The sequence below is a fragment of the Anguilla rostrata genome, chromosome 1 (genome assembly GCF_018555375.3).
Source record: "Anguilla rostrata isolate EN2019 chromosome 1, ASM1855537v3, whole genome shotgun sequence".
NCBI lineage: Eukaryota > Metazoa > Chordata > Actinopteri > Anguilliformes > Anguillidae > Anguilla > Anguilla rostrata.
Window position 1 is genome coordinate 50,121,119 of NC_057933.1, and position 15,797 is coordinate 50,136,915.

The 15,797-nt window shown below is 50.5% G+C and overlaps 1 protein-coding gene across 4 annotated transcripts in view; it reads left to right on the plus strand.

The window, feature by feature from the left end:
* Positions 1–15,797, plus strand: part of LOC135257716 (intermembrane lipid transfer protein VPS13B-like) — a 302,540-nt gene that overhangs the window by 87,537 nt on the left and 199,206 nt on the right. For all 4 annotated transcript variants that reach the window (XM_064340776.1, XM_064340785.1, XM_064340767.1 and 1 more), the window contains 2 exons: positions 10,850–10,984; positions 12,523–12,702. In XM_064340776.1, the coding sequence (XP_064196846.1) occupies positions 10,850–10,984; positions 12,523–12,702 (315 nt within the window). The remainder of the gene's footprint in view (positions 1–10,849; positions 10,985–12,522; positions 12,703–15,797) is intronic.

The following is a 15,797-nucleotide window of genomic DNA, read 5'->3' on the forward strand; positions in this document are numbered from 1 at the left end:
TCCCTTTTAATTCCAGTCTTGAGGGGGGCGTGACGGAAGGTGAAACCGCTCCCTGCCCCGAGCTGCGCCCAGCCTGTCGCTCTTAAACGCTGAGCTCAGCGCCGCGTCTCGCGCTGTTCGATAGCACGTGTCATTGATAAAACAGCGTGAAACGATACAGGACTCTTACAGGGCCCCCCGGGTGGGGTGTCCGGCTCAATCTCTTGTCCCCGTTGCGGTGATGCTCCCCTTGGTCTGGAGAGAATTGGTAAATGGTAAATGGACTGCATTTATATAGCGCTTTTATCCAAAGCGCTTTACAATTGATGCCTCTCATTCGCCAGAGCAGTTAGGGGTTAGAGGTTAGGTGTCTTGCTCAAGGACACTTCGACATGCCCCGGGCGGGGTTTGAACCGGCAACCCTCCGACTGCCAGACAATTGGTCTTACCTCCTGAGCTATTACCTCCTCCCTGTTTTCGCAGATGCCGAACGATCGTAGGGGCAGCGAACATGGGGAAATAAGCTGGAAACCATTCCTGCTTGGGCGAGCCTGCTGTTGCACAAGTAGCATAGCCCAAGCAGGGATGGTTCCGCTCGTGCCAGGATCGCCCTCCCGAAAGGACGGAGGATGTAGCCTGTCATTACCGTTGGGCGTTCCGTATCGGTGGACAAAAGAAAATAGGCAATACATCGTTTGTTGTCTCCTTTTTTCCGTTTTTTTTCCTCCCGAAAACGTAGGAAAGCCAGAGTCTGTCTGCAGCTGCACGGGACACGCAGTTCATAGCGGTTCATAGTTCGGCGAGGAAAGGTGAGCGGGCAGGAGAGGGTTAACCTGCCGGCGCTGCCAGGCGATTGGCGTTTGATATACTAGCTGTGACATATCTTTAGCATGACTGATACGTGCCTGAGAGCACTCCTGTGCCCAGATGGGGTGTGCTGGACGGGGGCCAGGCCGGAGCTGCGGGGAGAACCTGTTGGCTTTAAGTGGTAAGGAACACTTCAGGAAAACACTGAAATTGCTTCTCTTTTTTTTATTAATACCACCTTTGGCACCTAATTGGATTTCGGTCAAATTTTTTTCTCCCTTCCTCCGTCCGCCCTTCTCTTCGTGTCTGCATTACATCGCCTTTGAACGCATAAGACCCCATTTATGGGAAAGCGACGGTAAGAATGTGTGATCCAGGAGGCGGATGGTGTCACGGCATTCCTTTAGATGAAATGTTGATAGTGGTTCAGGACTCTCGCTCTCGCTCGTATCGTAATTAAAACAGTCCTTTGTTTTCACAAGTTTCGCGGCCCTTGGTCCCGGTACTCTCCCTTCGAATAATAATATAAAAACAAAACAAAGCGCACGAGGTTACGTCAGCAACGGTCATTCCACTTGTTTTTCATGCCTGTGTCAGAACGCAGCGAAATGAATGGGATCGCTTAAAAGCTTGTCACCACGTTTTTTTTTTTTTGACGTTTTTTTTTTTTGGCGATTTTAAAAATGATTTTTTTCACGCCTTGTGGAAAGAACTCACTGCTATCGTTTTTTTTCTTTCTTTTTACTTCTAAACTTAAATTCTTCTGATGGTTTGGAAATCAGAAACGTGGGACTGACGCAATTCCTTTTTTTCCTCTTGACCCGGCGCTTGAAGTGTCGTTAATGGCCGAGTGTTACTGGAGGAGAAGTGTTGATGTTCGTATTACTCTGTCATCTCAGAAAGCCGATCCCCGTGATCTGCTGCGTTTTACGCGGTCTGGGTTATGAGATCGCCGCCTCCCCCCCCTCCCCGGCTGTGCTCTGAGCAGCTGCTAGCGCTGGAGCACGCACCTTGATGCTGATAGGAGGGCCGCAGCGGACCCCTCCTGTCATTGGTCTTGATGTGCCCTGGTTACCACGCTGTATTCCCATGGTTCCACTTGCGCTCCATGTGTTGTGACTGTGAGTGGAACCATTTGAAGTTGAAACTGACTGTTTTTTTGCCTGCTCCACACTGATGGGTTAATTACATGCACCGCCGTATGGTCCTGTGTACCTGTTCACCAGTTTATTCAGAGCACCTGATTGTGTCTGCCTGCCTCTGTCAGTCTGCTTGTGTCTGTTTGTGAGTTTGTCCGTCTGCCTTGCTGTCTTTCTGTCTGTCAGCTTCTCTGCTCTCTTCTCCCTATTTTTAGTGACTGTTATCAGGATGAGTGATCAAACTCAAACTGAATTCACAAATTGAAAAATGAACCATATGCCCTTTGAAGATTGCTCAGGTAATTAATTAATATGAATGAATTACCTTTACATTTTATTATAAACACTTGGTGTGGTGAGCTCTGCACTGAAACTTGGTGCTTTTATAGGCTGAACCACCCCAAAAACGGAGATATCGAGGGTCATGGTGGTTTTCTGTATGGTTGGTGTCATTTTCTTATTCTGTTCACTCCTACTGTGCGATTAGCTACTGAATGACAGTAGTGCACTGCATAATTATGTGTTTTTTTCCAGGACCGGGGAACTTCACAGAGCTACATGTGAAATAATGAAAGGGTTATCAGAAAACAAAACTGAAATTGGGATTTTGATTCATTGCTTACGTTTTAGCCCTGGTAGTGTACTCATCTTTCGTGAGGTATTCACGCAGTGGTGACCACATCTGATGCCAGAAAGAAGAGCCCCAGTTTTCAGGGAGGAATCTGTTAAGGGAGCTGCAGTTCTATTCTCTCTGCCGTCCTAGCTATGCGTACATCATTTCACATTAATTTCATTTTGTTTACAGAGAAAATGAAAAGGAAAGTTTTACAGTAAGTGGTGGCGTGCGGTTGTCTCGATTGTCAGTCAGAAAAACGAAGGATTAATCAAAACCTGAAGACGTCTGTTTCGGCGAAGCTTGGCCTCTCGCTAAAATTTCTCCCATTCTTTGAAGAGGTATCTTATTGGTTTTTCGTAGAATTTATGCACGTCTGCCTGTCTGCTTCGTGCATTGACGTCGGGACAGAAAGGGCGGGGGGGGGGGGCCGAAGAAAACAAACCAATTTTTTCATTTAACAAGCGACCTTTCGAAATAAAAAAGTAGTGTCGGTGCGAGACAATAGGTAAATAAATCTTGCGGAAACTTGAAACCATTCTTCTGGACGAAAGCGTCAGTGAGGCACAGCCGGGCCCCTCTCGTCCGGGCGAGGACGATGACGTTTTAAGTCGATCCAGACAATGCCCCCAACCCCCTTCCATCCTCGGCATTAAGAGGCTGCTGCGTCTCATGGTTAATAATCGGCTCGATGGAAAACAGGAGTGTGTTGTTGCTGCTGCGCTTTGGCACGTGTTATTACATGGATTTACGTATATACTTTTGTGTGTGGGGGGTGGGGGGGGGCAGTTATTGACAAGCGGTTGGTGGGTCACACCGGGTTGTACCATTTGCTCATTAGGGGGAGGGGGGGTGCTTATTTATCACCATCCCTGCCGGTTTATCACAGCCTTACGCGGGGGTTTTGGCCCGTGGAAAGACGATACGTGAAAGAAGCCAGGAAACTCGCCAAAGGGAGGAAATTATTATTTTTTTATTACATAAAAAGAGGCTGTAGAATCTTGCTTTGAGGGGAACTTTCTTTCGTCACATGAAACGAGATGTGATGCAAAGCATGTTTGGGGGTAATGGAACGATCCCGCTCAACGGGGAGGGGGGGGCGGGAGCGATGACACGGAGGATGGCTGTCAGAACGAAAACAGCGAGGGGTGCGCGCTGGCCCTCTCCGGTTTGGATCGCGACCTAGAGCGTGTCTGTTCACCGTGAGTCTGTGAGTCACATGTGCGTGATTCGGGTAGGAGCGTGGGTAGTGTTTCTCAAATGTAGTTCGGACGCAGATGGTTTCATTAAGCTCAGGATGTTTCTTATAAAAGAGGTAGGTAGAATTAGAGTAGATGCCTCCTTCTTCAGAAGGGCCTAACAGGAGGAGGGAACTCATTCTTCTTTTTTTTTAAATATCTTAAAAGCTGCCTTAGATTTATGGATATGACAAATTGGTAAATAACTATGTACATGCATTATCTATCATTATGAAATGAACTTTATCTGGTCGTGATAGTTTTATATTTCATGCTGTGAGTAATAGTTTTTCCTGAACAGGAAGCTGACACAGCCGGTGAGTGAGTGGATTTGGGGAAGGTAGTGCGTGATATGTTTTAGCCGCGTTAGCCTCCTGCTAACAGAGATATAAGCGAGAGCAGCAGGGCCGCGCGAGACGGGCAGGCGACAGGAGAGCTGCTGAAACGCCAACGGAGCGCTAACCAAGCGTGCGGGGGGGGGGAGATCTCCTCAAACCGTACTCTCAAATGGACGTAGCGACGCTAAGCCTGTTTTTTATTTTCCGTCGATTCAGCTTCCCGTCACCCGGCGTGGGGACGCTGTGCTGCCGGGTGCGTAAGTGGCTTTGTCCTGCGCTCTGAGTTCTCCCCCTTTGTTAAACATCAGCCCCCAGAACCAGAGAGAGAGAGAGGGGTGAGGCACACGCACACACAGGCGGGGGTAAGGGGACGTGGAGTAAATATCGATTTTTGCGTTATTAGCAGATGACAAAACGTCGGCGCGTTTCGCTTCCAGAGGAGCGAACCCGGGGCGTATTTCGGAGACAGGAGAGCGGCTTTAATTTCATTAGCTGCGGCCTGACGTGCCTCATGTCTCTCTCTTGGTGAACCGCAGTGGCATTCGTTGGCCGTGTCTTCAAAGCACCACTGCTTCTCATCCACTGTTGGTAGCCAAATGTGTCAGAGGAGCATTAAGCCGGGGTCTGGTAGCCAGTCCTCCCCGCTGAGCCGCTGTCTTCTTTCTGCGCCGTATCTTGTCATCCCTGCCGATGGCGTCCCTGTGCGAGCGGGGGCCTGGGGAATTCCCACGCTCGTCTCCTGCGGGGCCCCTCGCGACGCCGCCGCTCCGTTCTGCTAGCGCCGCCGAAATGGCTTCGGCGTGCCGTCTTTTTAATTGCGGTAATTCGGAAGCCGGGAGCGAGGCGGTGCCCGACGCTGCTGCCTGAGCACCTGGAGGGGCCGCTAATGATTTCCCTGGGGCCCGCTGTCTGTGGCAGCCTGCTCCCGCCTGCCGAGCGGCCGCTACGCCCCGCGTGTGAACAGGGGTAGTCAGAAACGGTCTCCCTGAGCGCTAGCCTTCAGGGCAGGCGCCCAGGGGGGGAGGGTGTTATCCCCCATTCCCTGTGCCAGTGTGCAGTGCTCCTGAGGAATAACCTCCAGGCTCAGCGGGAGGCCTGCAGAGTGAAAGCAGGACGGCTGGCTGCACACCCTCCTGATATCTGCGAGCACATCTCAGCAATGATACGGGACTACTGACAAATGGCCATTTTGCACTGGCGGATTACAAAGCAAAGGGAAAAAAATTAAGTAGGTTACATTACCTTTGTGTAGTTATATACATGTCTAAAAAGTCCCAAAGAAAGTAAACCCAGGGAACGTTTTCGAGAACATACCAGTTGAGTAGCCTGCAGTATACGCTATATTCTTGGCACAGTATGCCCAACTGGACACTTTCCTAGGGTTTTTATTTCCCGTAGAACAGCTTGAGTTGTCTTTCTCGGCTTTAGGTTGGAATGTTAATACTGTAACGCTCAGTGCAGAGGACCACATGAATCGATAAATCCACAGACACCTCTGAATCTGATGATGTCACCATTACCGGTCACGGTGGAAGTTAAAGGTATTTGCTGTTTGTGAATAAAGAACTGGAGCGGCTCCAGATGCCAGGGTGTTTAAAACCGCTTTGGCAGGCAAGCCCCATAACTACATTTGTGATATTGATAGCTGTTTTTTTTTTATTAGTATTTTATACATCAATCTTTAATAGTCTCTAAAAAGTCCCTCAGTAAAAACCTGGTTCTTGGCTGCTGCTGTTGAAAGCACAGGTTGAGGCCCCGGTCTTGCATGTAATGTTTTGGGTGCCCAGATGTTCCCAGAATTCATCGGGCAGACCCGAGCTGAGGAGTTGGGTTTTCCAAAGCGTGGTGCGGAAACCGAATCCATCGTCCGCACCCTGCTCTCTTATGGCACTCCAGCCTTTTGGGGTGGCGGGGGCCCACGGCTACCCCGATCTGGCCTTTGAGTGTTTGATGGAGTGGCTGACGCCCCCCAACCCCCAGCCTCCAGCTGTGTGTTTACGCAGACCAGGCGCACCTCGACCCCCGCTCCCCCCCTCCCCCATGGGCAAATAAGAGCGCCGCACCGGCTGCACAGGTCGCGACGGTGACCGCGGCGACCCGCCGGCCCCCGCGTCCCTCGCCATGTGTTTCACTTTCTCTCTGCCCACTCTTTATGAGGGAAACAGCTGCGCAGAACATTCCGGAGGGGAGGCGCGGGGAGCAGGTGTACCAGTGCCAGCCCGCGCCTCGTTCACCAGCCAGGAGAGGACGCACAGCAAATTCCCAAACACAATGTTTTTCCACAGCCCCCTGTTAAACACTGGTGTGCCATATTTTGGTCTGCTTCTCACGCCTTTATTGGGCTTGCTAACGCAGTGTAGATGTGCCATGGGAAACCATAATGGGCCACAGTGGAGTGTTGTTTACTGTCGGTCTGACAAGTTTGTACTTTCGCTGACTGAATCTTAATGCAATTCAAATTCAGTATGTATACATTTATACATCTGAGTGACAGTCCTGTGGAATATTACTGACTTTATTAAAGCTGATGTGTAAAGAACACTGTGGAGTCTGTTTGGAAAAGTGATCTGAGGGATTATGTATACGGTTACTTGCATTTAAAGGGGAATGAGCGCATTCGTGCTGAATTCCAGCCACGAGCGCCACTGACTGCTGCCGCGATTCAGAAGCTCATGTGGTAATTCACAGCGACCTTCCGTCTTCACCAGTTATATTTTACTAAATTGCATAACCATCCTGCTACTTTTAAGATGTTATTGTAGCGCAGTTTGGGAAAGCTTCTGTCTCGGCGCGCAGTTGCGTAGCTGTATCGCTTTCAGAAGCGGCGCGGACGTCTGTGTGGTAGCGCCTTGTGGATTTTTGGGGAAACTCAGTGACTCTAAGCCAATCAGAATGCTTCTTCAGAGGCAATGGTTCAGAGGGGGGAGACCCTGGTTTTGTTCCCCACCAAATAATTGAGGGCTTTCAGCGACCGGTATTTGAGGAGTGCAGTGCAGGTGCAAGTTCCTTCATCAGGACGGGTGAAAACTCCCCTCTCTAAAGCCATGCTGCTTAACCGCGACTTTACCAGGCCTTCGCAGGATATCGCATTCCAAAGGGGGATAGGCGGGGCCACCGCCACCCGTCGCACCAGGAAGGCTCCTCCCCCTCCGACGACAGCCGAGTATCACTTCAAACGGGGCTGCAGGTTGCGCGCGCGTGATTGAGGGGCTGCTTTCGGCGGTCCCTGGGCACAGATGTCCCCCTCCGTAACTCTAGCCCACCGTCGAGGGACCCATTCATCTAAAACAGATGCCATCGGGCCCGCGCCCGGGCACCGGCGGGCCGCCCGAGGAGGCCGCGCGGCTTAAAGAGGCCCGTCCGACAGCCGGCGGCGAGGTGTCCGGCCATTTCCACGGCCGTTTGGGGAGGGCCTGCTGCGAACGGGCCCTCAGGCCCCAGACAAATGACAGAAAAGAGCTGTCCAAAAAAGACCTAATCGAGTCCTCTCAGTCCCTGGCCAGACTCAGATGATTTATCCAGGCTGCCGGCAGTTCCACCCCCTGCCTGAGCGCCTGGTCGTTTGAGTGGATGCCTCAGAACGAGAGCCCGTGTCCTTCCGGGACCGGGGCCCGCGGGGCGCGGGGTGGAAGCAGGCCTCTCGGCAGGGGTGCGCCGCTGACGGCGAAAAATCCGAGGACCCCGAACGATTTGGTCATCCTCAGACAGCGAAGATATCCGTCAGCCTGCAGATGGGAGCCCAAACGAAGCGGAGAGAAGCGCTTGACCTGGCTCGATCTCCCGTGCTTTTTAAACCCCGGAAATCTGGAGCCCGTCCAGAGCCTGCTGGAGAATAATGAGCTGGAGCCAGTCCACGTAGCGTGGTGCTTTAAGCCCCTCTGGCAGGGCCCATAACTGCTTTATTGATTCAGTATTAATAGCTGTTATTTATTAGCATTTTGTACATCACTCTTAAATACTTTCCACGAGCGGCTTGGTTAAAGCGTGGTGCTGCTGCCGCTTTAAAAACATCGCTTGAGGTTCTGCACGGGGGTGCCCTTGACTGTTTGTCGGTGGAAATGTTATTTTTGTCTCTCCGTGGGATGGAAAATAAACTGAAAATTAGTTATGATTGGAATAGATTATATAAGAGTTTAGCAACTATGCTTGTGGTAGAAAATGTATTCGCTGGATTTCCTGTCAGGGGCTCATAGCAGTGTGTCTGAAAACGGAGAAAAAAGGCCTCGGTGCTTGGGGTTGCCAGATTCAGAATTTGTGAAAACCAGACGCCATGCACAGGCACACACAGACGACAGTCGCGTAGCTTTACGCTTCATGGTGAAACAGAGGGAGAAGGGGGAGTTTCAGAAACCGATCATTGACTGGAGGGGGTAAGGAGAATTAGGGGGAAAAAGGTGTAACAGTCCCTCATCAGTGGAGATGGAACATGGAATTCATTACAAACTAGTGGTCCAATTTCAATCAGTTCAGACCGAACATTTATATTGTCCGACCACAACCCGAACCCGTGCAAATGATTTGAAGACCGAACATTCGGCCCCTAACCGGGCGTCTGGCGCCCCTCGGCAGGGCAGGCGTTTGTTCTGTGTGCCTTTCGCCCTCGTGAGGGGGATACGCGTGGCAGGCCAGCATTCGCGGCACGCATGCCTGTGGCTGCACCGGCTGGAGCGTAGCTGTGGGGTTTCACCCTGCGAAGCGCCGCTCCGCTCTGGTGGAGTAGGAGCCTGCCCACCTCGGCCCTGTTCCGTGTCACATGGTACACACAGCGCCAAGCAGGGCCGGGCTTCAGCGGGGTGAACAGAAATCTACATTACTCAGTGCGAGCAGGTGTCTTTTACACAAGGCTAAACTGCCAATAAACAACACCCTTCTACCATGACCGGCATCTATTTATGTCAGCCTCAGCCTTGCAGTATAGCATTTATTTGAGTTACTTTAACTCTCGTAACATTTTATACCGGCTGTTTATTTGATGTTCGCCCCATCTCACTGCATGCTCTTTCCCTTGCTCATTAATAAAATAATATTAAACCCTTTCCATGTCAATAATTGGCACCGACACTGGTTTCACAAATTTTAATAGAAAATTAAATCCAGGGTAAGTCGGTCTGATTAATGTAACAACCATTTGAGCCCAACGAGGACAAGATCCACTAGTCTATACTTTCTTTGATTTAATTTTCAAATACTTTATTTGAATAGAAATAAAGTTAATGACATGAATTTTGTTTATACTTGTACATTTTGAAAAAGAATTAAAAAAAAAAACAGAGAATTTTGTCCCCAACTTGTTTTTTTTCTGTAATTTGAAATGATGATGCATGTTGTCAGACCTGCCTTTTCCATGCATGGTGCTCAGATGAACGCAGACTTGTACACGTGTACGTGCCCTTGTCTGAGCTGAGCACTACCAGTCATCTCTCCTCTTCACTCTGCAGTCCACTGGTTGAACTGCGTAGTCCTTACGACATAGGAGTACACGTCAAACATAGCTGGCTCAGGAGTTTCTCTTACGAGATGAGCCAGGGTCAGTCCTGTTAACTAGAACCCAGGGTGACCGTAGTCCTCCTGGCCAGCAGTGGCTCCGTCAGAATTTGATACCAGGCCGTGGACGCGCCCTTACACTGAGAGGCACTAGTGATTTAGTACGACACACCGCTGAACAGCACCGTGAAATAGAACACGTCTCGGGGTGTCCATTTTAACTGCGTCAGTCGATATGTTCTGTATCGCGTCCAAGCGGCACAGCCTGAGCGAGGAAGCTCCTGGGACAGTCCGGTTTGGAACAACGGTGGACATTGTCCAGGTTCCACGTCAAAAAATATTATATAGAAAAATACGACCAAATAAAAGAGCCACCCTCTGTGCCTTCTGGTCTTCCGATGTATGTACACACATACGTACATATCAGGAAACCCGTTTACAGTGTAACTGTATCTTAGTGCAACAGGAGACGCTCAGGAAGTATGTAACTTGTCCTGAGATGGTGATGACAGATGGTGCCAATATTTCTGTTTGGCTTTTTCTTCTCTCCTGCCATTGGGCTTCAACACCAAACAGAGCAGTGAGTCGGACCGCGGCTACGCGACCTAGCGGGTTGCGTGACCTGAAGGAACGGACACACTGCCGCGGTAAATTCTAGAGCAGCAAAGTTAGCGAAGATTAATCTTGTAGATCTCCGCTCCGCCCATACGACGGTGCCGTCATTGACTTTTGAGTGTTTGCTGCTCTTGCTGGTCACCCTGAAATTTGATGATGCTGCAGGTTTGGTTTGAGAGAGAAATGCTTACGTGCGTTTGTCTGTGTGCGCAGCTCTTCCCAGTAATTTCAACCAACGTCTCCTAATCTGTTTCTGATTTTACTCAGTTTTTGTTTTCTGCCATCTGTCCCCCCCGCCCTCCCTCTCCCTCACAGTCTGTTGTTGAATGCATGCTAGCTCTGTGACTAGCTGCTGCTGCATTGGCAATGTAACTGGCAAAAGTGACTGAACCCCAGCCTGTCCCAGCGCCCCGCAGACAGGTTCATTAGCAGCGACGCGCTAACGTGCCTGGGAACCAGAGGGGCACAGGGATGGCCTCTCCCTCGCTCCCTCCCTCCCGCGCATGTTTCGCAGGCCTGACCTGGGCGGGAGAGCACCTGGCGAGGTGGTGGAAGCGCGGCGGAGTCGCCGGGCGGAGCGCGGCCCGGGCGCTTCATCGCGAGCGCGACGCTTCACTCCGCGTTCTCTTTTATTAGGTGCGAAGTCTCCGAGCCCGTGGCCGACCCTGGAGGGCTCGGTGCAGAACGTGGAGCTGAAGTGCTGCAGCCGGGCGGCGGTGCGCTGCGCCTCGGGGACCGTGGGGGCCCTAAAAGTGTGCGCCAGAACCCCAGGTGTGTGCAGCTGCGCCCGTTAAACTTTACGGCCCGCGCTGGAGGACCGGCCCGGCCTCCTCTTTTACAAGCCCGGCCGCTCCCAGCCGGCTTGGCTTACAGTGTGTGTCTGTGTGTCGTCGCTGTCATCGGGAGGGCCGCTCTCCAGGGGAATGCTATCATGGGCCCTGCAGTTCCTCATCGGGTGGAGATTGAATAGCCATGCTGCTTTCCTGCTCCTCAGTGGTGCAGCATGTGTAGCATGTGATGTTCATCTCCGGACATTTTCTATATGAAAGAAATGTCCTGACGGGAAAATAAAATACCACCCAAAAATGGGGCCTGGTGAAGTGCTGTGGAAAAGTGTTTCTGTGCCCCAAGTCTGTGCCCCAATGTTACAGATGTTAGTGTAACAGTCTGTGCCCCATTGTTACAGATGTTAGTGTAACAGTCTGTGCCCCAATGTTACAGATGTTAGTGTAACAGTCTGTGCCCCATTGTTACAGATGTTAGTGTAACAGTCTGTGCCTCAGTGTTACAGATGTTAGTGTTAAAGTCTGTGCCTCAGTGTTACAGATGTTAGTGTTAAAGTCTGTGCCCCAGTGTTACAGATGTTAGTGTCAAAGTCTGTGCCTCAGTGTTACAGATGTTAGTGTAAAGGTCTGTCCATTGTTACAGATGTTAGTGTAAAGGTCTGTGCCCCAGTGTTACGGATGTTAGTGTTAAAGTCTGTGCCTCAGTGTCACAGATGTTAGTGTAACAGTCTGTGCCTCAGTGTCACAGATGTTAGTGTTAAAGTCTGTGCCTCAGTGTCACAGATGTTAGTGTACCAGTCTGTGCCTCAGTGTCACAGATGTTAGTGTACCAGTCTGTGCCTCGGTGTTACAGATGTTAGTGTTAAAGTCTGTGCCCCAGTGTTACAGATGTTAGTGTAACAGTCTGTGCCTCAGTGTTACAGATGTTAGTGTAACAGTCTGTGCCTCGGTGTTACAGATGTTAGTGTAATAATAGTCTGTGCCTCAGTGTCACAGATGTTAGTGTTATAGTCAGTGCCTTAGTGTTACAGATGTTAGTGTTAAAGTCTGTGCCTCAGTGTTACAGATGTTAGTGTTATAGTCAGTGCCTTAGTGTTACAGATGTTAGTGTTAAAGTCTGTGCCTCAGTGTTACAGATGTTAGTGTAACAGTCTGTGCCTCGGTGTTACAGATGTTAGTGTTATAGTCAGTGCCTTAGTGTTACAGATGTTAGTGTAACAGTCTGTGCCCCAGTGTTACAGATGTTAGTGTGAAGGTCTGTGCCCCAGTGTTACAGATGTTAGTGTAAAGGTCTGTGCCCCAGTGTTACAGATGTTAGTGTAACAGTCTGTGCCTCAGTGTTACAGATGTTAGTGTAAAGGTCTGTGCCCCAGTGTTACAGATGTTAGTGTAACAGTCTGTGCCTCAGTGTTACAGATGTTAGTGTTATAGTCAGTGCCTTAGTGTTACAGATGTTAGTGTTATAGTCAGTGCCTTAGTTTTACAGATGTTTGTGTAACAGTCTGTGCTTGGTTCCTGCTGCAGGAGCAGCTGAGGGGGGGAAGGAGAAGCTTGTGCCGCTGATCCAGGGTCCTTCTGACACCAAAGAGCTGCACATGAGGAAGTGGCTAAACGAGATCCGCAAACCCGAGTCCCTGCTGGCCCCCGACCTCCTGGCCTTCTCCATACAGGTGCCCCAGCAGGGAGAGGACTGCCGCAACTCAGGTAAGACCCCCGTCTCCTCTCACTGCTAATGACGTTTATCACATGACTGCATATGCAGCCTGCCGTCTAACTATGGGCTCAATGTGGTCCAGAGCCCGTTTCTATGACACATGAACTCAATGTGCGGGTCTGCCAGAGGTAGCGAAGCTGCGGGAGGTAGCGAAGCTTCCCTGAAGTTCCTGGTCCTCGGGGAAGGCCTATCTGCAGGTGCCAAAGCAGGCTCTGTTTGCGGCCTACAGCCTGCATCCTGCGTTTCCCCAGCCTTACTCTGGGTGAGGGGGAGGGAGGCGTCCCGCTCTGAGAGAATCCTGAATACCAGGCCTCCGTCGCTGTCTGCACGCCCCCAGATCCCAGGGACCGCAGCTGGGCCTCTGCAGCTCGCTCCAGGCCTCCTCAGGTCACTGTCCTCCGTGTCGGAGCGCGGCCCCCCTGGGGGAACGCGCCGGATTCACGCTCCCGGAAGCCCGTCCGCGGAAACGCTCTCCGCCCACGCCGGGCCGTTTCTCCCGAACGCGGGGCGGCGCGTCCCCGGGACTCCGCGCGGGGAGAACGCTCCCCTCCCCGGCAGCGAACTCGGCGGGGCGGAAGGGGAGCGGAGACCGCGTGTAAAAGGATCTCCCGCGCGCATTAGCGCAGCTTGTCTCGGGACGCTAACGGTACATCACCGCGCAGATTAGCCGCGCAGCCCCTGCCTTAAGCCCCAAAGCCGGGCCCTGAATCACCGCTCGCCTCCGGCCCTCGGGACGTCACCGGTGACTGAGAGCCGCCTTCGAGCGCGAGCAGAAGAAGCCCGTTCAGTAAGATGATAATATCATTTAGGAAAGGAAGAATTTGCTCAGCGGACCAGAAACAGGAATCTGAAGAACAGTAATCCTCTTCCTTTCGAAAGCCTTTCCACATTTCAGACAGCCTGTCTCAGTCCAGAAGCACTTCATTTGCTCTGTCTTTCAACACTTCATTAAAAAAAATGGAATACATTTTATAATTTTAATAAAAATTGGGTTATTTTTTACAGACATCAAAATACAACAAAGTGAGGAAATTGATTCTAATCAAAAACTAGTAACATTGACTCGCTTTTATGCATAAAAACTAACAACTAGTGCTGGGCTTTAATGCAAAACTGAATGTAGACGAATGTAGGCTTAAACATTTCTTAAATTTTCTTGCAGTGTGACAAATGAGTCAAGTTTAATTTAGAGTATTTGCTGTTGCTGTTTGCATTATACTCGATAAATGTTCAAAATCATATTGGGTGTTTCTGACAAGGAATGCTCTTTTTACAAATCGCTCTGACTCTAGACTCACTCGTGTTCTTTGATCGGTTTGCCGATCAATACACCTTAAACACACTGTGTGTATTGTAAGCATTGATCCAATCAGATTTTGTGAGAAGGCGAGGGAGGTGGAGGGAAGATGACTCTGAGAAACCGTTTTTATCTCCTGCTCTTTGTGGGAACGGAAGCCCCTCCCCTCGATGATGTCACTCCTCTGAGAAGAGCGTCCCTGGGACCGGACCTCCCATGGTGACCGCCTGTGGACTTCACATCGGGGGCTTCGCATCAGGGGCGCATTCATCTGACGCCAACGCGTAAAGCGAGCGCACGTGGTGTACCCGCCGAGTGGGGGGGGGGCGGAGTTTCTTTAATCTCACTTACACCTGTGAGTACAGGGCAGGCCAGGCGTGGGGCAGCCGTTCCCCCTCTGAGCCCTGCCAGAGAGCCCTCTCTTCAGCGCCGGAGCGCGTAATTGTTCCGACCCACACCTTTCTCTCCCGACGCTCGGCTTTGAAGGTCCTGAGAACTTCGCGGGCGCGTTAGCGGGCGCTCGCGCGCGGCGGCGGGCCGCTGATGGGACGCGATCCCGCGGCTTTTAAAGATGTGAAACGCAGAGCGCGGAGCGCCCGGCTCCCTGGGACTGCCTCGCAGTTCAGCCTCTGCGATCACGACATTTTAAATCACTGGAGCCCTTGGCTCGGAGATCAAACGCGCCTTATTTTCCCCAAGGGGCCCTTCTTGACTTTATTTAGCTCCCCCCCCCCCCTTCCCCGCCACCATCATTAAGCGTTCAGTGAAAGAATGAAGCGTGCTGCCGGACTTTAACTGCGCGGGGAGACTATTAGAACGTAATAAGCAACAATCAATTTTTATTTTTGCCATAAATGCTATTAGGAGCTTCTGGCTGCAGCGTGACGCTGGTCTTGAGGGCGTGCTTGGCCTCCGCGCGCCTTCGGTTCCCATCCCGCCGTGCTCGCGCCCCGGCGTTTACTCTGGACATGGAGAACGCGTCAGTTTTAATTAGCTCATTTACCCCGGTGGGTTGTTTCAAACTTTCATTGACGTGAGAAAGCGTGGTTGGTGGTGTTGAGGGGGGGGCACTACCGGTCCGTGGTCATCCTGTTGCTTTTTCCCCTCCTCACGTCCCTGCACAACTTCATGTCTTAATGTTTCTGACAAGTTCTGGAAATTGCAGTTGCGCACATCATTTATGAATCCTTTAATTGCCTCAACGGCTCATTTTCCAAATCCCACATATTTTTTTTTCAGAAATGAAGACTGCGTAATTTTCGTAGTACTGATCTAAGAAAACGTCCCCACAGATGCACAGAAATGTGGAGGGCTTTGCCAGATCCCTCACTTCAGTTTTACAGAACCTTAAAGTGCTATCCAAACACTAAAGGTTAATTGCCTTGAAATTACCATGAATATTTTCGCTGCATAAAATATAGTTTTTTTTAAATGGCCCCTAATCTCTCTTTTGGGGTTACAGTTTTTAAATTTTTTTTTTTAACTATGAAAATAAGCTGCTTTTGAATTTGACCATCTACATCTGGTTTGTGTCTAATTGTTTACTAGGGAATTAAAAGAAATTCCAATTTACTTAGAAAATGGGAGTTGAATCTTGAAGAAAAAAAAACTCCTGTAGCTCCAAACCAATCTGTTTTCGTTTAATGGAGCTGAGGTTGGAACACACTAATAAATTACACACAATTAGAGGCGTTGGATTTATCACAAAAAGTTAGTGAGCGGCAAGGCTTTGAAAAGGCTCGAGGACATTTTTTCCCCCTTTTTCCCCATCTTTTGTGGACACAGAGA